The 23,416-nt window shown below is 37.6% G+C and overlaps 1 protein-coding gene across 1 annotated transcript in view; it reads right to left on the bottom strand.

The window, feature by feature from the left end:
* The window catches only part of CAMK4 (calcium/calmodulin-dependent protein kinase IV), a 410,640-nt gene that overhangs the window by 50,010 nt on the left and 337,214 nt on the right, over positions 1 to 23,416 (bottom strand). Inside the window, exons 6-7 of the mRNA XM_006876760.1 lie at positions 19,133 to 19,223; positions 15,208 to 15,282 (exon numbers count right to left, since the gene is read on the bottom strand). Of these exons, the coding sequence (XP_006876822.1) occupies positions 15,208 to 15,282; positions 19,133 to 19,223 (166 nt within the window). The remainder of the gene's footprint in view (positions 1 to 15,207; positions 15,283 to 19,132; positions 19,224 to 23,416) is intronic.

Below are 23,416 nucleotides of genomic sequence, written 5' to 3'. Positions count from 1 at the left end.
AGATATATACACCTTTCTGCCCAATTGCCTCCACCACCTGGATGTCTAATTAGTGTTGTTGTTAAGTGCCGTTGAGTTTGTTCCAACTCATAGAGACCCTGTATAGTGTTTCCAAGGAGTGGCTAGTGGGTTTGAACTGTCGACCCTGTGGCTGAAACTGATCTTGTGTTCCATTGCATTATCCTGTATTGCCACACCAGAACCCCCAAAGTATTATTATTTTTTAAGTGCTATAGAGTCGGTTCCGACTCATAGCAACCCTGTATAGGGTTTCCAAGGAGTGACTGGTGAGCTTGAACTGCTGACCTTGAAGTTCTAACCGACCTTGCAGTCCAGTGCATTGACCCACAGCGCCACACCAGGACTCCTAGACATCTGAAAATTAACTAGCCCAAACATGTTGTACCAAAAGTCATTCAAAAAAAATTATACCAAAAGTAAATGTTAACTACTATTCTAGTTGTTATCTCTGCAATCCTCTCTTTTACCAACTTTTCCCCTTCCCCACTCCCATCACTGCACTTACAGTGAACCAGCTTCCTTGTTATCCCTTCGAGACACCCAGATGTCTTCCTGCCTTTGGGTTAGTGTGCTTCTGTTTCCTCCAGCTGGAATGTTTATCTCTTAGATATAAACATGACTCACTCTCTCCCTTATCTCTCTCAAGTTTTTGCTTCTGTGTTCCCTTCTCAGGTGAAACCTTCCTGATCACCCTATTTACCTAATTAATCAGGCTCCCAGTACTTCCTATCTTTTAGGATATGCACTGGACTATGAACCATAAGGTCAATGATTCAAAACCACCAACCACTCCCTGGAAACCCTATACAGTGTCATCAGGAGACTGAGTTATTGACTTGATGGCACTTAACAACAACAAGCTCCACCACTTGTCTGTCAGCTTGTCGTAACTGTGGTAGCTTGTGTGTTGCTGTGCTATTGGAAGCTATGGTATGTGGATTTTAAGTACCAGCAGGGTCACCCACAATGGACAGGTTTCAGCTGAGCTTCCAGGTGAAGACAGACTAGAAGAAGGAGAGATGGACTATTTCTGAATATTTTGTCACTGAAGACTTTATGAATAGCAATGGAACACTGTCAGAGAGCACCAGAATATTGAATATTGAAACATGATGAAGAGCACCAGAACATTGTCAGATATAGTGCCTGAAGATGAGCCACTCAAGTTGGAAGGCACTCAAAGTACAACTGGGGAAGAACTACCTCTTTAAAGTAGAGGTGACTGTGAGGATGTGAATAAAGCCTTCAGGACTTTAATTTGCTGATAGGGCACAACTCAAAATGAAGATAAACAGCTGTAAATATCCTTTAATAATCAGAGCATGGACTGTACAAAGTATGAATAAGGAAAACTGGAAATTATCAAAATTGAAATGGAACACATAAACATTGATATCCTAGGCATTAATGAGCTGAAATGGACTGCTATTGGCCATTTTGAATCTGACAATCACATGGTTTACTACGCTAGAATGGCAAATTGAAGAGGAATGGTGCCACATTCATATTCAAAAAGAACATATCAAGGCCTGTCTTGAAGTACACTACTGTCTGTGATAGGATAATATCCGAGTCCTAGTGTGGTTAATGTGCTGGACTGCAAGGTTGCTTTGAACCACAAAGTCCTTGGTTCAAGCTTACCAGTCGCTCTTCAAAAACCCTATACAGGGTCATGATGAGCATTATGAGTTGGTACCAACACAATGACACTTAACAACAACAACAAGGAAGACCAGTTAATACCATGATTATTCAAATTTATGTAACAAACACTAAAGCCAGTGATGATGAAATTGGTGTGGCACTGTATGATCAGCACTGCACTGTGAACCACAAGGTGATGTTGGTGGTAGTTATGTGCTGTGGAGTTGGTTCTAATTCAGAGTTTCTGAGGCTGCAAATCTTTACTGGAATAGAAAGCCTCATATTTTTCCTGAAGAACGGTTGGTAGTTTCGAACTGCTGATCATGAGATTAGCAGCCCAACTCATAACTGTTATGCTACTAGGCATTTCAAATCCACCATTTGCGCCTCAGAAACTCTATACAGGGGCACTATGAGTCAGAACAAATTTGACAGCACTTAACAACAACAACAACCAACTTCTTCACTCTGAAATTGATCAAACATGCAATCAAGATGTATTGATAATTACCGGCAAGTGGAATGCAAAAGTTGGAAACAGAAAGGAACAGTAGTTGGAAATACCTCAGTGATAGAAACAACGCTGGAGATCGCATAACAGAAATTTTCAAGAATAATGATTTCTTCATTGAAAATACTTTTTATAAACAACATAAAAGATGACTATACACATGGAACTCACAAGATGGAATACACAGAAATAAAATTGACTGTGGAAACAGATGGTGGAAAATCTCCATTTCATCAGCCAAAGCAAGGCCAGGGACAGACTGTGGAACAGAATATCAATTGCTCATATGAAGGTTCAAACTGAAGCTGAAGAAAATGAAAACAAGTTCATGAGAACCAAAATATGACATTGAACATATCCTACCTGAATTTAGAGATCATCTGAAGAGCAGATTTGATGCATTAGACACTGAAGACTGGAGGCTAGGAGAGTTGTGGGATGACATCAAGAACATCATACAAGAAGAAAGCACAATGTCATTAAGAAGACAAGGAAGAAGAAAAAGACCAAAATGGATGTTAGACGTTAGAAGACACTCTGAAACTTTCTCTCCAGTGTAAAGATGCTAAAGCAAATAGAAGAAATGAAGAGGTCAGAGAGGCGAAAAGAAAATTTCAATGAGCCCCTCAGGAAGACAAAGTAAAGTATATAACATAATGTGCAAAGACATGGAGCTAGAAAACCAAAAGGGAAGAACACACTCAGCATTTCTCATGCTAAGGCAACTGAAGAAAAATTCAAGCCTTGACTTGAAATATTGAAGGATTCATATTGCGCTATGGGTTGATAATAATTGCGGCGTAGTGAATTATCTGATGTCTCTTCTAGCCAAAGCCTGTAACTCCCACCAAACAATGTTTCTACCCTACTTGTTGTTGTTGTTGTTGTTGTTATGTGCCGTGGAGTCGGTTCCGACTCATAGCGACCCTGTTTCCGAGGCTGTAAATCTATATGGGAGCAGAAAGCCTCATCTTTCTCCCGTGGAACAGCTGGGAGTTTTGAACTGCTAACTTTGCAGTTCACAGCCTGATTCGTAACCACTACACTACCAGTAAAAGAAGGTGGGACAAGACACTGATAGGATGACATGACTCAGCTGTGGGTGTTAGCAGAGTTAATTGTAATTGTAAAAACTTGAACTACTAGCCTGAGTTTAAAGTAAACCATCAAAGACTAGCCAAGAGTGGAGTGTATCCTTTGGATCCTGAGATTATACACACCGAACCTCCCTGACCCAGAAAGTTGTGGCACTACTGCAGAATAGCAGCAACCACAAAACTAAGAACCAGAGCATGAGACAGAGCAATGGACTTCTCAGCTCATGGAGCAAGCAAAGATGAGTGACTTTGGGAAGGAAGCATGCTTGTAGAGTGGGGTGCCTCCAAGCACTTAAGTGGGAGAGCTAGGCCTGTTGACCCACGGAGCTAGAGCTAAATGCCTTCAGTATGATGTTTTTGATAGAGTAGTTTGTTCTATAGACATTTATCAGCAGCTGACTGGAACAACTATGCCCTGAGCATTTCTGACACTGAATTGTAACCTGTTCACTTCCCAAATAAACCTCAACTGTATGCTGTCGGAATTCAGTGTGGCCATTGTAACAAATTATTGAACCCAGCTGAGGAGTAGAGAGGGTTTTTAGGAGGCATGGTTTGTTGTCAATCTTTTTGCAATAATATATCTTGGTGTTTTGTTGGGGGATTCTCTCCCATTTGGAGTTCATCCAACTTCTGAATGGCTATCATTTGGTCTTTCATGATGGAGGTTTCTCCAACAACTCTTGGACAATATTCTGTTTTTGGTTTTTGTCTCTTCCTGTTCTGGAAGTCCAGTCACACATAGTCATTCAATTTGCTAGTATCTCACATACATATTAGGCTTTCTTTGGATTTTTTTTTTTTGTTGTTCCTTTTCAGATTATTGTTCCTATAACAGATGAATATTGAGAGATTTTTCTATAAATTCAGTAATTCAGCCTTTCATTAATTCAACCTGTTTCTTTGCTCTTCCACTGTGTTCTCTAATTTTGAAGTCTTAGTGTTAATCTTCTGGTTTTTCTTACTGCTGTTTTTGCACGGTTTCCATTTTGTCATTTATTTTGTCTTTCTCCTGTATTCTTCTATAGTTTTGTCTGTGTTTTCTTTCATTTAATCTGCAGTTTATTCATTGCCTCAATTAGTCAAAGCTGCCTAAATAATATTCTTTTTTTTAAAATGTTTTATTGTGAATTATATGATAATTTACATGGGAGAACATTAGTTTTAAATTCATTCTATCGTATATCATTTCATTTCCATGGTTACAATCCCCTCCATGCATCATCAACCAACCAAAGGGTATACCCTGCAAGCCTGCCCTCTACACTAAATAATATTCTTTTGATACCATTTCTAGAACTATATTTTCTGACTCTGTATTTGGTCACTCTGTCTTATTTCTTCGTGTAAGATAAAATTGTCTGTGTTCTCCAAGACATTGTGGTGTCATATTTATATTTAATTGATGATTGTATGTGTATATGTAATTGATTGATGATGTGTTCTAAGGCACTCACTACCTGTCTCCTAGTAGATGTGGTAGATATTGGAAGTGTGAACACAGTCTTCTGTTCATTGTCTGTGTAGCATAGTTCAGGGCACACACTTTCTGCTGTAGGTGTTATGCTTGGATCCTAACCCTAGGCAGAGCAGAGACTTACACAGGAGGGGCTGCTGATGGCTGCTGGGTTGATTAGGGTAGGGACTAAGCCACCCCACTGGCTAATAGGAGGGTGTAGAACAAGGAAGAACTGCATCTCCCTAGCTGCCAACCTCCAGCTATGGCATATGTCCACAGGTTACTGCAGCAACAGCTACCTGTAAAACTCAAGAAGGCCATGCTATTTCAGACCACCCTACAGTATATCCATTTTTCTTCTCTTGCATCTCCTGTTCTGATTGATCTTCCAGTCAGCACTCAGTTCACCTATGTGTCCTCTTCCTCTGAAGCTCAGGTTTCCAGAATCACCATTTGTATCTGTTTCACTTGGTTTCCCATTGTTGAGAGGGTCTGCTCAGTGTGTCTGCCTACTCTGCCATCTTGCCTCAAAAGTCAAGTCCTTCTTTTCAATCGCTGTTTAATTATCAATGATATGAATATACCATCAAGTTTTCCATCATTTCCCATCTGATAAGATATTTACTTTAAAAAAACAAAAACAACTTTTTATTGTTAATTGGGTGGAGTTTTACAGATCAGATGAGTTTTTCATACAATTCATACACATTTTGTTTCAAGTCATTGATTTCAGTCCCCACAATGTAACACCGCTTATTTCACTCCTCTCTGTGTTTCCTGTTTCCATTTTTCCTTCTTTCCTAACCCTTCTTACTTTGTCCTTGAGTTAGTTCTACCTTATTTATCTCATACAGTTGGTTTTTCTAAATTATTCTAAGGTGTGCATACCTACCTAGTGTTAATGTTTCCCTTATAGACCTATCAATTTCTTGACATTGAATCATGGGGAATGAGTTCATTTTCAGATGCTATGCAATCTTGGCAAAGTGTTCTATTAACAGCATTATAAGAAATACTTGTAATGAGAATATTTATATGACATATTCAAATATTAAATCTGATACATTTCAATAAGCTGTTTAAGAAACTCTTCTTCTTAAGAAGCTTTTAGTTTCTTGTGGTTAGTTGTGGTTGAGTTGGTTCTGACTCAGGATGATCCTATGTGTACAGAGTAGAAGTGCTCCATAAGCTTTCAAAGCTATGACCTTTTGGAAGCAGATCATCCAATCTACCTTCTGAGGTGCCTTCAAGTGGCTGGTGAAGCTTAATATCAATAGCCCAACAAAACAAGGTCAGGAATCACCTGTGGAATAGACCAGTTTTTGCTCATATGCAAATTAAAGATGAAGCTGAAGAAAATTTAAATAAGTCTATGAGAGTTACAATATGTCCTTGAGTACATTCCACTTGAATTTAGAGAACATCTCAAATGTCCTGGTGTAGTGCTGTGGGATGAAGCACTGGACCACAAGGTCAGTTTGAACCACAAGGTCAACAGTTCAAACTCAACAACCACTCTCTGGAAACGTTATACAGGGGTCACTGAGTCAGAATTGACTTGCCGGCACTTAACAGAAACATCTCAAGAACGGATTTGATGCATTAGATACTATTGATGGAAGTTGTAGGATGACATCAAGAGCATCAGACATGAAGAAAGCCAAAGGTCATTAAAAAGACAGGAAAGAAAAGATCAAAAGGGATGTTAGAAGAGGCCCTGAAACTTGCTCTTAAGTGGAGAGAAGCTGAAATGACTGAAAAAAAGTGATGAAGTCAGAGCTGAACAGAAAATTTCAAAGGGCAGCTTGAGAAGACATAGTAATGTTTTAAAATGAAAAGTGGAAAAATATGGAGTTTGAAATAAAAAAAAGGGAAGAACACACTCAGCATTTCTCAAGCTGAAATAACTGAAGAAAAAAATTAAGGCTTAATTTGTAATACTGACGGATTATATAGGCAAAACATCAAAAGAAGATAGAAGGAATATATACAGTTATCATAACCAATGAATTTGGTCAACGTTCAATCATTTAAAGAGGTGGAATATGATCAACAGTTCATGGTATTGAAGAAACAAATCACAGCTGCATTGAAGGCACTGGTGACAAGTCTTCAGGAACTGAAGGAATACAAGTTGAAATGTTTCAACAAACTGATAACTGCACTGAAAGCACTCACTCATCTGGCCAAGAAATTTAAAAGATAGCTAGCTACCTGGCCAACTGATTTGAAGAGGTCCATATTTGGACCCATTCCAAAGAGATGTGACCCAGCAGAATGCGGAAATCATCATACAATATCCTGAGCAAGTAAAATGTTACTGAAGGTAATTAAAAAATGGTTCCAACAGTACATCAACAAGGAACTGCCAGAAATTCAAGCTGAATTCAGAAGGCAATGTGGAACTTGGGATATTATTGCTGATGTCTGATGGATCTTGGCTGAAAGCAGAAAATACCAGAAAGATGTCTGTGTTTTATTTAGTATACAAATGCACTCATCTGTGGGGGTTATCACAAATTATGGACAACATTGTAAGGAGTGGGAATTACAGAATATTTAATTGTGCTCATGACAAACCCGTACATAGACCAAAATACAATTGTTTCAACAAGGGTACACTGAATTGTTTAAAATCAAAAAAGTTGTGTGTCAGGGTTACATCCTTTTACTGTACTTGTTCAATCTGTATGATGAACAAATAATCCAGAAGCTGGATTATACGAAGAATGTGGCATCAGGATTGGAAGCAGAATCATTAACCACCTGTTATATTCAGATCATACAATCTTGCCTTGCTTGTTGGAAATGAAGCAGACTTGAAATACTTAAATGATGAAAATCAAAGATTACACCTGTCAGTATGAATTACACCCCAATGTAAACAAAAAGAAAAAGAAAAAGAAAAAGAAAACCTTCACAATAATTAACATCATGATAAACAGAGAAAAGTTGTCTGAATACAAATCAAAACCTGTTATTTAGTTTATGGTCAACTCTTCTCAGCTCTTCTGTTCTTCTACTTCCAGGTTTATCCCTCAGTGCTGCTTTGGGCACTATACCATGCCCTTCTACCTCTTCAGAAGAATGGTTTCATCACTCCTATCTCTTCCCTTTTTTCCCTTTCATCATATAAATATGACCTACATTTAGTACTGCCAAAAGAACCAATAGATCCATTTTGGAAGACGTGCAGTCAGAGTGCTCCTTAGAGGTCAAGATGACCAAACTTTGTCTTTCATACTTTGGACATATTGTCAAGAGGGACCAGTTGCTGGAGAAGGATATCATGTTTGGTAAGGTGGAGGGTCAGAAAAAAAATAGGAAGATCCCCTGCGAGATGGATTGGCCATGTGGCAGCATTATCGATGGACTCAAGCATGGCAACTGTAGTGAGGTTGGCCTAGGATCGGTCAGTGTTTCATTCTGCTGTGCATAACGTCGCTATGGGTCGGTACCTACTCGATGGCACCTAACAACAACAACAACACTCAGTACTACTATCATCACAAAACAAAAACAAGTAAAAACAAACCACCACCACCTCCATCCTTTTTCAAACACAGATATTCTCATACTACTCCAGAAACCATCAACATCTTTCCCTGTCTTTCAGCATAAAAGGCAACTGTGATGGCTTATTTGACATTATGTTTTATGAGAATAAGTCACAGATTCTCCAAGGGCAGATACCTGAAAAGAATTTTTCCCCCCATTTTACTTAAATATCTTGCAAATGTAGACTCCCTTCACTATCTGCTCTCCTCTCATTCCTCTTTAAAATGTTGAAGAGCAACCATGTCAGTTTGAGGACTAAGGTGTGCCTGATCCAGACAATACTATTCTCAATAACCTCATAAGCATGTGAAAGTTGGACAGTGAAGAAGGAAGACTATAGAATAATTGATACATTTGAGTTATGGTGTTGGAGGAGAGTATTGAAAGTATCATGGACTGCCAAAAGATTTCATTTTGCTTGGATCCACAATCAACACTCATTGAAGCAGCAGTCTAGAAATCAAATGACAGTGCATTAACCAAATATGCTGCAAAAGACTTCTTTGGAGTGTTACGGAGCAAGGATGTCACTTTGAGGACTAAGCCATCATGGTATTTTCAATGACTTCGTATTCAATTATCTTTATATACATATAAATTCAATTGAATTTATATATTTTTGTTTTGTATGTGTGCATTAAATATTTCTGTTTTGTTCATTTGTGAAATATATGTAAATAGGGAATCACTGGGAGGAAGTAGGATAACTGTTGTTGTTTCAGGGAGGGGATTATAATCATTAAGATGAAACAAAGTTGATTTATTTAATGCAAAGCTGATGACCTTGTCTACAAAACTTCACTTAATTCACAATAAAAGGATTTTTTTAAAAAAGTGATGATTGGGAGTCTTTGTCTCTAGTACTTTGGAAATATTGTTAAGAAGGACCATTTCCTGAAGGAGGACAAAATGCTTGATAAAATGAAGAGTCTGTGGTAATGAAGAAGATCCTCAATGAGATGGATTGACACAGTGACTGCAACAATGGGCTCAAATGTAACAATTGTGAGCATGGCACAGGATCTGACAGTGTTTTGTGCTGTTGAACATAAGGTCACCATGGGCTGGAACTGACTAGAAGGCACTTAATCATACCAAGCTTGTCTCATTCTACATATATGTTTAGCATGTTAGAGTCCACAATAAACAATCAAAATTCCTGTGACTACCCAAAATAACACACTGAGGTAAGCAGAGTTCCATTCTCTTGCTTCTGTAATTCCTTACTGCTTTCTTCTCTCTTTATTGTAACATGGCAAATTACCCAGTGGTTAGGAATCGGGCTGCGAACTGCAAGGTCAGCAGTTCGTAACTACCAGCTGTTCCACGGGAGAAAGATGAGGCTTTCTGCTCCTGTAAAGATTTACAGCCTTGGAAACCACTGTACAGGGTCGCTATGAGTCAGAACCGACTCCACGGCACATAACCAAAACCAACCACAGAACTTAGGGGAAGGATTATCTTTGTCACTTTCAATTTCTCACTACTTTATATCTGGGAGGAAATTAAAAAGCAAAACAAAACAGAAAACAAGCTTCCATTAAAAGATGGCATTTTTCTGGGGTCTCAGGACCATAGTCTCGGGGAACACAGTGGACAATTGGCATAGCATAGTCCAGAAAAACAATGTTCTACATTTCTACTTTGGTGAGTAGCAACTGGGATCTTAAACGCTCTTGAATGGCCATCTAAAGTTCAACTATAGGTGTCTCCATGTGCAGAAGGAAGATGAGTGATGAGAACTGAAGAGGCTTGAAATTAATTAATCCAATGGCCAATGAAACACGTGGACATCAGTCTCCATGACCCTGACACCAGAAAAACTAGATGGTGCCAGGTTACCACTACCAATTCCTCTGAAAGAGATCCCATTGTAAAGTCCCATATAGAGTGGGAGAAAATGTGAAACACAACTCAAAATGATAAAAAAAAAAACAAAACAAACAAACAAAAAAAAAACAGGCTTGCTGATCAGTAAGAGACTGGGGGAACCCTGAGACCATGGTCCTTGGTCACATTTCAGGTCTGGAACGAAACTCATCCTCATGCCCTAATTTTCAACTAAGCAGCAGATAGGTCTATAGGGGGGATGACAAACCTAGTGAGGCATTCTAATCATGAAATTCAAGATTAAAATGGCAACATTTACCTGGGGACAAGGTTCAGAGAAATTGGGACTTTCACTCAATTCACAATAAAAAGTTAAAAAAAAAATGATGTGTGAAGAAACAAAATATTATTAAGAAGACAGAAAAGAAAGAAAAGATCAAAATGATGTCAACAGAGACTCTGAAACAGTTTAGGGCTGGCTGTGGCTGTTTTGCGCTGCCATTAGCTTTTAAGTAGCAACTGTCACTTTAAATTCTGAGGAGATTTGTGAGCATGCATAGTAGAACCCTATGGGGATGAGGGTGGCATGTTCACTCACTCAGGCACCCCCTCTAGTCACCAGATGGAGGTCTGCAGACAGAGAGAGACCAATGAATAGATACCAAACAAAAGAATGTCCACATCTTTATCTCTGCAGTTTTGTCAGACGTCTGTGGCTGCTCTGATCCTTCCCCTGCTTGGTCTTGCCCAAGGTGGCTCTGGGAACAGCTGAGCATCTTGAATTAGAAAGCAATGGATTTTTTTGCTTCTGCTACATTCCCCTAGCTTTAAGCCTTCCAACCTTCTAAATATTCCTTTATATGTAGTTCAGAGTTCTGGCACCATCTCCTGAGCCTATTTGGTCTGGTATTCTGTGTTGTTGCTGACGGAGCTCCTCACCGCACTTCCACCCAAACTGCCATCTTATTTGTTCTTTTCTTGAAGTACTTATTGATGAGATCAAAGACTACAGCCTTCAGTATGGATTGCACCTCAATGTAAAGAAAAAGAAAATCCTCACAGCTGAACTAATAAGTAGCATCATGATAAATGGGGAAAAAGATTGAAGTTGTTAAAATTTTTATTTTGCTTAGATTTGCAATCAATATACACAGAAGCAGCAGTCAAGAAATTAAACAATGTATTACATTAGGAAATCTGCTACATAGGACCACTATAAATGAAGAGAAAAGATGTCAGTTTGAAGACTAAGGCAAGTCTTAGTTTGTTATGATCCACACAGTCACAGCATCTGCAATTGCATATTCATGGGAAAGTTGGACAATGAATAAGGAAGACTATAGTAGAATTGATGCATTTGAATTATGGTGTTGGGGAACAATATTGAAAATACCATGAAAGAACCAACAAATCTGTCTTGGAAGAAGTATAGTCAGAATGCTCTTTCAGAATGAAGATGGTGAGATTTCCTTTTTAGTATTTTGGATATGTTTTCAGGAGAGACTAATCACTGGAGAAGAACATCATAGAGGAGGGTCAGATGAAAAGAGGAAGACTCCCAAGGAGATGGACTGAGACAATAACAGCCATAGTGAGCTCAAACATAATAATTGTGAGGAGGATGCAGGACCAGGCAGGTTTTCATTCTGTGGTACATATGGTCTCTATGAGTCAGAATGGACTTAACAACACCTAACAACAATACGTATTAGGCTGACCACACAGTTGGTGATTAATAAAGGTTTGTTTATTAATAAAATGCTTGTTATCAGAGATGATAAGGATGGCTAATCACATGACTGACCACTTAAAATTTTAAATCTAAAATTTAGATAGATTTTAATTGATTTGTGACATCAATTAATTACAGAATTTTTAGGAATTCTTTATACATTCTGCAAACCTTACTGGGCTTTAGGTTGTTGTAAGTTTAATTTAGCCATCAGAGAAAAAAAAGTGAGTACCATGACTGTGTGGATAAAAAACCTTTTTCCAATTTCTTGATTGTGGACTATGCCTGGGATACCTTCAGTCATTTCTGAGAAACTAGGCAACAGCATGTAAGGATCTTAGCACAATTCATCTGCAGGGTCTGTAAAACTCTGGCAAGGGAATCTCCACTCACTGAAGTATTTGTCTTTGTGAGGCTAGGTCAGTGCCATCTGTGTTAACTTGGGGCTGCACCATTCTCCCACCACCTTTTTTACCAATTTGTAGTCTTATGATGACTTGTATGTTGTTATGATACTAACCTATGCCACCAGTATTTCAAATACTAACAGGTCACCCATAGTAGACAGATTTCAATGGAGCGTCCAGACTAAGACAATTAAGAAGAAAGTCTATCAGTCTAGTTCTAAAATTAGCCAATGAAAAACCCATGAATCACAACAGAATATTGTTTGATATAGTGTTGGAAGATGAGCTCTCCAGCGTAGAAGGCACTTAAAATACAGAGGCCACAACAATGCATGCAAACATACTAATGATCATGAAGGCTGTACAGGACAGGGTAACATTTCATTCTGTGGTACATGGGTTTGCCATAAGTTAGAGATGACTCAAGGCAACTAGCAATAACTCACTGCTGTCTTATATGTATCTCTGAGGTAGTGACTCATATATATTTGCACATCCTTCCAAGAGAAAGTACGTGAAGAAAGTAACAGAGGGCTAACAGGTTAAATTCCAAATACAAACTGCTCTTTCCTTGCCTGTTTCCCCAGTAGCTATCCTTCTACGTCAGAGTAAATCACAGAATGATTGCTGCCCAAAAGTCAAAGCCAGGAGTACTCAGTCTTTACTCTCTAAGCATCTTTTTGAGCTCTAACAGAGGTGCTCAAACCAAAATCATTTTACCTCTCATGCAGAACAAAAGGCAGTCTGAATATCATTTATATGATTTCCTCATGGAGATTCATGCCACATTTTAAACATTTATAGATAGGAGCAAAATAATGAACAATGCAGGAAGCATCAAAAGAAGATGGAAGGAATATATGGAGTCACTGTCCCCAAAAAGTTGGTTGATGATCAACCATTTTAGGAGGTAGCCAATGATTAAGAACCAGTGATATTAAAGAAAGAAGTTCAAGCTGCACTGAAGGAAGGCATGGGCGAACAATAAGGATCCAGGAATTGAAATGAAATGGTTCAACAAACTGATGCCACTGAATGCTAGAGACATTCACCATGATATGTCAAGAAATCTGGACAACTAACAAACCAACTGAAAGAGATTTGTATTTTTGCCCATTCCAAAGAAAGGTGACCCAACAGACTGCAGAAATTATTGAATACCATCATGAATATCTTTTTCAAGTAAAAATTTGCTGATGATAAGTAAAAATTAGTTGAAGCAGCACATTTACAAGGAGCTGCCAGAAATTTAATTCAGAAGATGATGTGAAACAAAGGCTATAAGTACTGATGTCAAATGGATCTTTGCTGAAATTAGAGAATTCCCAAAAGATATTTACTTGTGCTTTATTGACTATTCAAGGGCTGTGGCTCATAACAAACTATGAATAACATTGTGAAGAATGGGAATTTCAGAACATTTATTTGTGCTTATGCAGAATCTGTACATAGACCAAAAGGCAATCTTTTGAACATAACAATGGGATACTACATGGTTTAAAATCAGGAAAAGTGTGTATCAGGTTGTTTTTTTTTCCCATACTTATTTAATATGTATAATATGCAAATAATCTGAGAAGCAGGACTATATAAAGAAGAGCGTGGAATTAGGACTGGAAGAAGGCTCATTAACCAACTTCAATATTCAGTTGCTTGCTGAAAGCTAAGAGGTCTTGAAGTACTTGCTGATGTAGATTAAAGAATATAGTAAGAATTACAAGTCAATGTTAATAGAACAAAAATCCTCACAACTAGACTAGTAAACATTATGATAAATGGAGAAAAGACTGAACTTGTCAAGGATTTCATTTTACTTGGATCCACAATCAGTGCTCATGGAAGCAGCAATCTAGAAATCAAAAGCTGTATTGCATTGGACAAATCTGCTACAAAAGACCTTTTTAAAGTGTGAAAGCAAAGATGTCATTTAAAGACTAAGATGAGCCTGACCCAAGCCAACATATTTTCAATTGCCTCATATGATAAGAAAGCTGGACTATGAATAAGGAAGATTAAAGAAGAATTGATGAAATCTATCTATATTGTTGGCAACGAATATTGAAAGTAACATGGATGTCCAGAAGAACAAATAAACCTGTCTGGGAAGAAGGACAGCCAGAATACTACTTAGAAGGAGGATGGCGAGACTTCATCTCTTGTACTTTAGGTATGTTATAAGGAGGAGGGAACAGTCTCTGGAAGGAGATATCATGTGTGGGAAAAATATATATATATATATATATTATAATCCTGTTTATTGTATTCGGGTAACCTTTTTTTTTTTTTCCTGAAGTAAAGAATTTATGATCTCTCTCTTTTTCTTTGGTTACTTCCTGAAGTGAGTAAAGAATTTATGATTGCTCTCTTTTTCTTTTAACTACTTTCTGGAGTAAAGAATTCACGATCACTCTCTTTTTCTTTTCCTAAAGTAGCAGTGCGCGCCTTAAAAATTTGAACTAGCCAACTGGGTAAGGCAAAAGATTGTGCGGTCAAAACCCTAGCCAATAGGGTGAGACACAGCCTTGAGATTCGCGTCAGGGATTAGAAACCCAAGTGGACTGCCTGTTCCTGTATGTACGACTATGCTCACGGTACACCCTCTTGCAGGAGTAAATTTTGCTTTGCCAAGGTAATTTAGTCTCACCGAGTGTCTTTTATGTGACATCAGGATTCATTTCTAACACAAGCTTGGTAAAATATAAGGTGTAAAAGTGGAAAATTCCCAAAGGGATGTTTTAACACAGTGGTTGCCACAACAGGCTCAAACATAACAATTGTGTGTTTTGTTCTGTCTTGGGTGAGTCAGAGCCGACTCAATGACACCTAACAACAACAAAAGTATAGAAACTTAAAAACTTAAAAGTATAGAAACTTAAAAATTCAGGTGACTGAACCAAAGTATATTTCAAATGACAATACATTTAAAATGATAGTATTAAAGCACATACCACAGTACCCTGGGGTTCCACATACTGTCTTCATGAGCACTTGATGTTCCACAATTTTAGAGAGTCCAAAATCAGCTAATAACAAAAGAAAAAAGTTTACTGAAACAAGTTTTTTCTCAGCTTGCATAAGAAGACTGACTACCTTTGTTATTTAAAATAAAATGTAGTTGTTTTTGTATTAGATGGTGGGGTGGTATGGGTAGGAATGATTCACCTGGGAGAGAGGAAGCTAAAGAAGTTTAAAAATCAAAGAAAATCTTGCTTTACGTTTGAAAAAAAGTAATTCCTAAATACATTTTATGCTTTCTTTTCCATAATTCCCAGCTGTTACGCAAAAAACTATTTTTTTCCTTTAAATAATAACTGTGATAGTTATATTTTACCTAATATTCTTATTCTCAAAGTTATCATATAATATAAAATTAGTGATATAATTCAGAACTTCAATCCATTGGGGAAATCTTTTTAAAACTAGAATTTCACAAATGTCAAGGAAATAAACGTAAATATCAAAAGGCCTGCTCTGCTTGACAGGAAAGAATATCATTTCCTAACATATTTGAAAGGTAAGAATTTACTCATATGAAGAATCGAAAATATTTTTTCTTGCAAAACGTCTTTATTCATTCCTCAGAACATTACCCAGGCAAAATATAACCAAACGTTGCTACCATTATAAGATATTTTCTGTGCTATATCTGTCTCACTCAGGAAACCCTTCCAGACCATTTTTCAAGAGAGGAAGGTACAGAATGGATGCCATTTTAGACTTCAAAAGTAAACCCACCTTTCCACTGAGAGGCCTAATTCCTATCAGCAAAAGCAGCAGGAAGCCTTTCAGAAAGAAAGGCTCTCCTGCCTAAATTAGTATCTATCCATTCATTTAAAGATATTTTTTAAGGATAAAATCTTTGAAAGTGATGTCAAAAGAAATGGGAACTTGCCTGCTGTTCAAGGTCTTTCAGGAGTGATTATGAAAACAAGCTGTCTGCCAGCAGGACTTTTAGGACTTTTTTCTTTATATTATTACATTCATAAAGCACATAATGTTTTCTGAGCTCTTCCATGATATCTACAACTTAATCTTCAAAGATGTTAACACTTGTAAATGCAGTGAACTCATCAGAGGGACAGTATAAAGGATGGCACCAGAGAAGCAGTGTCCTTTGGAGAATTTAATACAGATTCTGAAAGGAGAATTCATCTAAAATAAAGATTTTCTGCTTTTGTAAGTGAAGATTTACTTAGGGGAGGACATGGAGAGTGACATTTAATGTATTCCTAAAATGCTTATTTAAGGGTTCTTTGAGTTGATTGAGGTGCCTTAGCAGTGCAGTGACTAAACCTCTTGTCTTCTAACTGAATGGCCAGTGATTTGAATATAACAGCTGCACCTCAGGGGAAAGATGTAGCAGTCTGCCTCAGTAAAGCTTTGGGAACCCTATGAGGTAGTTCTCTGTCCTATAAGGTAACTATGAATAAGAATCAACTCAGTGGCAGTGGGTTGGTTTGGTGGGTTGAGTAGATTAGAATTTCCAAAGGTCATCTTTAGAGCAACATTTCTTCAAAATGCTCACTGGAGGGCATGTGGGTAGTGTTCTGGGGCAAATAAAGTTTGGGAAAAGTCTCATGCTATATTATATGTCATGTTGTTGTTGTTGTTGTTATGTGCCGTGGAGTCGGTTCCGACTCATAGTGACCCTGTACAGGGTTTCCGAGGCTGTAAATCTTTACGGGAGCAGATCGCCTCATCTTTCTCCCGCGGAACTGCTGGTAGTTTCGAACTGCTGACCTTGTGGCTCGCAGCCCGATTTGTAACCACTACGCTACCAGAGCTCCTCATATGTCATGTGTATGTCATGTTACACATTAGCATTTATAAGGTTCTAGTGGTCTGGCACTGTGGGTTAATGTACCAGACTGCAAAGCCATTTGAACTGCAAGGTTGGCAGTTCAAGCTCACCAGCTGCTCCTCGGAAACCCTATACAGGGTCTCTGTGGGCCACAACTGACTGGATGGCACTTAACAACAGAAGTCATAGAGAAATAAAAATCTTATTTAAGCTGGCATTTCCTAAACTTATTTAACTAACAATGGCACCTATGCAAATCAAATCAACCTCCCACACACACACAAAAATATTTATTCACTCTGCTGAGGAACCAGTTTCTGCAGGGTGTCCTTTGGACAATACAGATCTCAACTTATTGCTGCTCATATAAACAAATGAACCAGTGTCTAGATTCACTGATACGTACGTAGGCATTCACTTAAAATCGAGCTCCAATCAATATGCAAAATAAAGTTCATAAAAATGTTTTGTTATCTGTGATTGTTCCTTAATACCAAAGTAAGTCAAAAACTATTGCTACAAAATCATAGCTACCTTGATTAAAATAATGTGAAGCTGGTGAGGCACTGTAGGATGAAGTACAAGACCACAAGGTCTGTCTGAAAATCAAGATCAACAGTTCAAACTCACCAGCCACTCCTGGGAAACCCTATACAGGGTCACTATGAGCTGGAGTGAACTTGAATAGCACTTAACAATAACAACATTGTTTCTTGATATATCTGCCATCTTGGTCTATATACTTCTGAAAGCAGGGTTTCCATCTCTCTAACCCTTCCCCAAAGGAGCTCTGGTAGCGTAATGGTTACAAATCGGGCTGCAACCTGCAAGGTCAGCAGTTCGAAACTACCAGCTGCTCTGCAGGAGAAAGATGAGGCTTTCGCTCCCATAAAGATTTACAGCCTTGGAAACCCTGTACAGGGTCACTATGCGTCGGAACTGACTCCACGGCACATAACCACCAACCACCACCAACCCTTCCCCAAAGAATTACCACCAACCACCACCAACCCTTCCCCAAAGAATTTTATGATCAAAACAGTAGTTTTAGCATCTTTGAGAGCTTCAAATTGTGTTCATTTTAAATATTCTTTGAGCAACAAAAAGACATCTGAAGAGGCAAGATCAAGGATTTAAGGTAGCTGGAATAAAGTTTTCCAGTCAAATTTCCATAGAATAGTCTTTGCAACCCTGGAAGAATGAGCAACTGCATTGCCATGATGGAAAAATAAAAAATCCTTGGTGCACTTTCCTGGCCTTTTTCTCACCAATTTAGTTTTCAATTTTAAAAAACTTCTTCATAATAATCGCTTGTGATCGTTTTGTGTTCTTCAAGAAAATATATCAAGATTACTCCTTTGAAGTTCCCAAAAATCAGTTGTCATAACCTTTTGAGATGATCTCTAGGCCTTGAATTTAGCCCAGGAGATCCCCTCCAGAGCCAGCATTTTGCTTGGATCATATTTTTTTGAAGACGTACCCCAACCCCTATCCCCATCCCCCTCAACCCTGTCCAGCCAAGAGCCTGAGACAAGTGTAGTACTGAGAAAATTTGTCAGTAGTCCTCCAGTGACCACAGAGACATGTTCAAATACATTTTGTTTAAATGTGGCGCTGTGGGTTAATGTGGCAGACTGCAAAACCGTTTGAACTGCAAGGTTGGTGGTTCAAGCTCATCAGCTGCTCCTTGGAAACCCTGTACAGGGTCACTATGGGTCTGAATCGACTCAACGGGGCACTTAACAACAACAACAACAACTTATGAATTGGAATGTTAGTAGCAATACTTTTTGACTTATCCTTATACAAACTTTTTTACAAAATATAAAGCACGAAGAGATGTGATTTCTTCAAATGCCCAGCAATTAGCAACAATTTCTAGACACTACTCTCCAAGTTAATATCCCATGACACAAAGCATAAACTTCCAAAACCATGTGTTATTCTTTTATATTGCTAATTATTCAAGAAAATTTAGTGGGAAAAAAAATAGATGAAACAATATTTTTAAGTGCCAAAACACAAATTTCGTCTTCTACTCTGAGAAAAGGGGTCATAGGAAATTTTCTCACCAATTTTGAGTGGTGCATCTGGGGCTGGAGTTGCATAGAGAAGATTCTCTGGTTTAAGATCACGATGGACAATTCCATTTTCATGTAGGTACTAAGTAGAGAAATAAGAATGCAAGATCTGTGTAATTATATTTATAGTTCCAACACTTATATTTAAGCATTTCATGACTACACTGATCTTTACTGAAGATACATAAATAAACAACTCACACATATTATTATTTAAAATATATATCACAAAGGAAAATGTATTTAAAGTAAACATCATTCAAGGACAGTTTATAAATTGTTGCCTAAAAGTGAAATAAAATTTAAATTGTGTAGACCCAATTTCCGGAAATGAAACACCTCATTCTCTGAGAATATTAATTATAGTCTTTCTTATGAATATTATTATATCTGTTACCACTGACTAATTATGACTAAAATAAAATCAAGATGATATGTATTTAAATTTTGTTTATTGCCTCACACCATATTACTTATGACTTCACAATTACTGTTTGAAAAGACATTGAAATATGAACACTCTCTTCTCACTTATCAGTATGGTTAGATTCCAAAGTCCAGGTTGTTAATGTGAAAATGGAGGATGAACACATCAGATGACAAAAAGAGAATCACTACAATATTAGATAACTTCCAAGGTACATCATTGCATTACTGCCAAATTTCATCATTATATAATTGCCAAGCCACTGAGAATCATGGCCTAGCCAGGTTGGCACATAACTTTAACCATCACAGCCAGCATCACTCTCACCTTGGTACTCATTACTGCCAAAAAATGTCACTGGTATGCGAAATAGTTGGATAGTAGTTTTTAATAATATAAATGTAAAATGCCAGATAATGAGATGGTCAATAACTGAGGAGTAGGAGGTTTGTTATTATAAAGACAGTATTTTAATATGATAAACATTATTTGATGGTGATGACTGATTATATTTCATAGGCCCTTCTGAGAATAAGTACACCCAACTATCATTATAAATATAAAAGGTTATCTTCAGGATGAATCTGAAGTATCATTTCTAACCATCCCACTCATTTTAAAGTATTTTAAATTATTTTATAAAATTTAATTCAATTACATATGTAACAAATTTTCATTTTAAATAATAAAGTCCTACCTTACCCGCTTACCTTCTTCAAAATGTGAAATTATTTAACCCATCAGCTTGAAATGATTAGATTTTTTTCTATGTACTCACAAACATGAAAATAAGTTTACCTATGGTTTTGACCTTTTTCTAAAATAATTGTATCATGGTGGTAGTGGTGTGCCATGGAGTGGGTTCTGACTCATAGAGACCCTGAATAGGATTTCCGAGGCTGTAAATCTTTATGAGAGCAGAAAGCCTCATCTTTCTCCCGTGAAACAGTTGGTAGTTTTGAGCTGCTGACCTTGAGGTTAGCAGCCTGACTCATAACCACTACACTCTCAGAGCTCCTTAAATGTATCATAAATATCTATATTTTTTACACTGCTAACGTTTTGTATGTAAAGTCACTTTCTGCCTCCTGTCATGCTGAGGAGCCATCAACTCTTCAAAGGACCTGCGGTGAGAGAACTTCTCTGAGGTAAAGTGGTCTCTGTAGAAGCCATAAACGTGTTCCATAAGCTAAAGAAAAACAGGCATTTGTAACCAGCCAAACCCAGACAGCACTAATACCAAATTACTAGTCAGGTAAGTTCCTGTCTTAACCCTTCAGCTCCTTCCACTCTCCCACAATCATCCTTAACATCTCAACCATGGAAGGGCTACAAATAGCATCTAGCTGCTTGGAAATCAGTAAGAAAGAGAAAAGAAATAAACACTATCTCCCACCTCATAGTTATAAACTATAGATCATTAAGGTCCAGTTTGGAGGAGGGGAGACATTTAAAACTGGAAGCAAGTCTAACATTTTGTTCTTTTTCTTGTCCAAGAATGACAGGGAAAGCTATGAAAATTACTTGAAGTAAATTTATTCCTGGAGAGGAAGCATAAAATGACACAATTTATTTTATTTGCAGATGAGTCAAAAGAGGTGATCAATACATTTCTAAGGATTTTAGGAAAATAATTTTAATATTTCCTTGCTAAGGGCATATCTGGAGTCTTTGCATGGCACTGTAGGATCAGCATTGGGCTGCTAACCACAAGGAACATGGTTCAAACCCACCAGTCCCTCCTTGAAAACCCTACATATGGTCACTATGAGGCAGAACTGACTTGATGGCAGTTGACAAAAACAATAACAAGGACATATATTTACTGAGTTCTGATTTAATATTATGTTCTTGGTTTTTGATTAAAGGTCAACAAGCATATTTAGGTCATATTTAGGTCTTTTTTTTTTTTTAATTAAAGAACAATTTCATGACAGATAATTTGGATCCATATAATAATTAGCTAAGTGACCCAAAATTTTAGTTTTATCTGTGATTCCCACTTTGCTCATTGTAGTGAGAATTACAGATGAGATAAGTAACAAAGTAAGCATATTAGGAGTATATTGTCAATATTCTGCCCCATGAGGACACTATCATTGTTGTATCATGTCTCTTGGAAAATAAATTATACTTAAAAAACTGTTGAGCTTTGAACCATTTCCTCTTTCCTGAAGCTATATTTGACCTGAAACACTTATTTTCTTTATAATTTATTGTCTTTTCCTCTTCTGTACTGGTTGCCAAAAAGCTCATTGCAAAGGAGGTTTCAGTGACAATAATTAGGCTATTTGGGGTACATGTCTGCCTTCCTCTGCCTGCTTTTGTTCTCTTTTACACTTTAACAGCATTATCTCATATGCATCTTTTATCTAATTTGCCACAAAGTCTCTTTATGAGAAAATGCAATAAAAGTTATAAATAGAGTTTCAGGAATACAGACTATAGAAGTTTTACATTTACTTTCAGAATTAGACAATAACTTTAGAGGCTTCAGTTCAGGTCTCTCGCTGTTTGCACACCTCTATTCTGGTGACTAGAGGGAGGTGCCTGAGAGAGTGGGCACCCCTGCCCTGAGGGTTCTACTACAGAGTTCCTCAAAATTTAAAGAACAGTCTCCACTTAAAACCAAATGTCAGTGTAAAATGGCCACAACTGACCATAAACTGTTTATCACTAGGAAAAAGGCCAGAATTGGGGTTGTAGAATAGAGAGACAGACTAAGAATGAAACAGGCCAAAAATTAAATCCTGAGTTACATCATAAAGACCAACAGTGGCATCTTGAAATTTCTCAGGTGGCCTTAAAGGCAAGAAGCTGAAAGAGAATATTAAAGTCATATTAGATTACAGAGTTTTTTCTTTTCTGTGATTATAGACTACATTATCCAATCTATCTTTTTGCTGTTGCTGTTTTGATTTTTTGATCCCCTCTTTACCTTTAGGGGGCTCTTTCTCTCCCTACATTACCCAAGAAGACACAGCAATTGCTGTCATATAGTCAAGCTACAATCACATAATATTAAATCCACAATCCAGGCAAGAACCAATACCAGCTGCCATACTCCAGGCTGCCAACACTTGCAACAGTTACTCTACGTCGAGTAATAAGTAAAGTGAAAAGGGAAGCTCATCTCTTGTTCACATCTACCTGGAGGCAATCAGAAAGCATAAAAAATACCAAAACACACACTCATCTAAGTATTAAGGCCACAGCTAGCTAGTGAATATGCCCAAGAAATAGAAACAGATGATCATATCAGCACATGTCCGGAAACAAGATAAAGTGACTGAGACAAATAAGCTGGAGGTAGACCTACACTCCATACTGGAATGAGGGCAGGCTTTGGCAATGTCTAAGAAGGAATTCAGGAAAATGATTATAAAATATTTCAAAACACTTTACCATGAAGTTGAGAAAAATAAGGAAGAATTCAGGAAAGTGCTACAGGAACAATTAAATAAGATAAATACAACATTGGAAAGAATTAAAAAAACTATAGAGAGAGGTTCAAAAGATTAATAATAGAATAGCAGAAATAGACAAAATACTAAAAGGGCAAAGGAGCAAAACTGAAGAGATGGAAGGCAGAACTAGCGAGCTGGAAAACAAATCTCTCAATACTAAGATAGAAGAGTAAGTAGACAAAACAATATAAGTCTGAAGAAGGTTAAGATTCATGTGGGCAACATGAAGAGAAGTAACATAAGAATTATTGGCATTCCAGAACAGGGATAATCACAAAAGTCCACAAAGGAGATACTTGAGGAACTGTTAGAAGACAATTTCCCTAACATCCTGAAAAGTGAAAAGATAAGCATTCAAGAAGCTCAACAAACCCCAGGAAG

The sequence above is a fragment of the Chrysochloris asiatica genome, unplaced genomic scaffold, assembly GCF_000296735.1.
Source record: "Chrysochloris asiatica unplaced genomic scaffold, ChrAsi1.0 scaffold00411, whole genome shotgun sequence".
Lineage (NCBI taxonomy): Eukaryota > Metazoa > Chordata > Mammalia > Afrosoricida > Chrysochloridae > Chrysochloris > Chrysochloris asiatica.
This window is presented reverse-complemented; position numbering and strand designations above follow the sequence as displayed.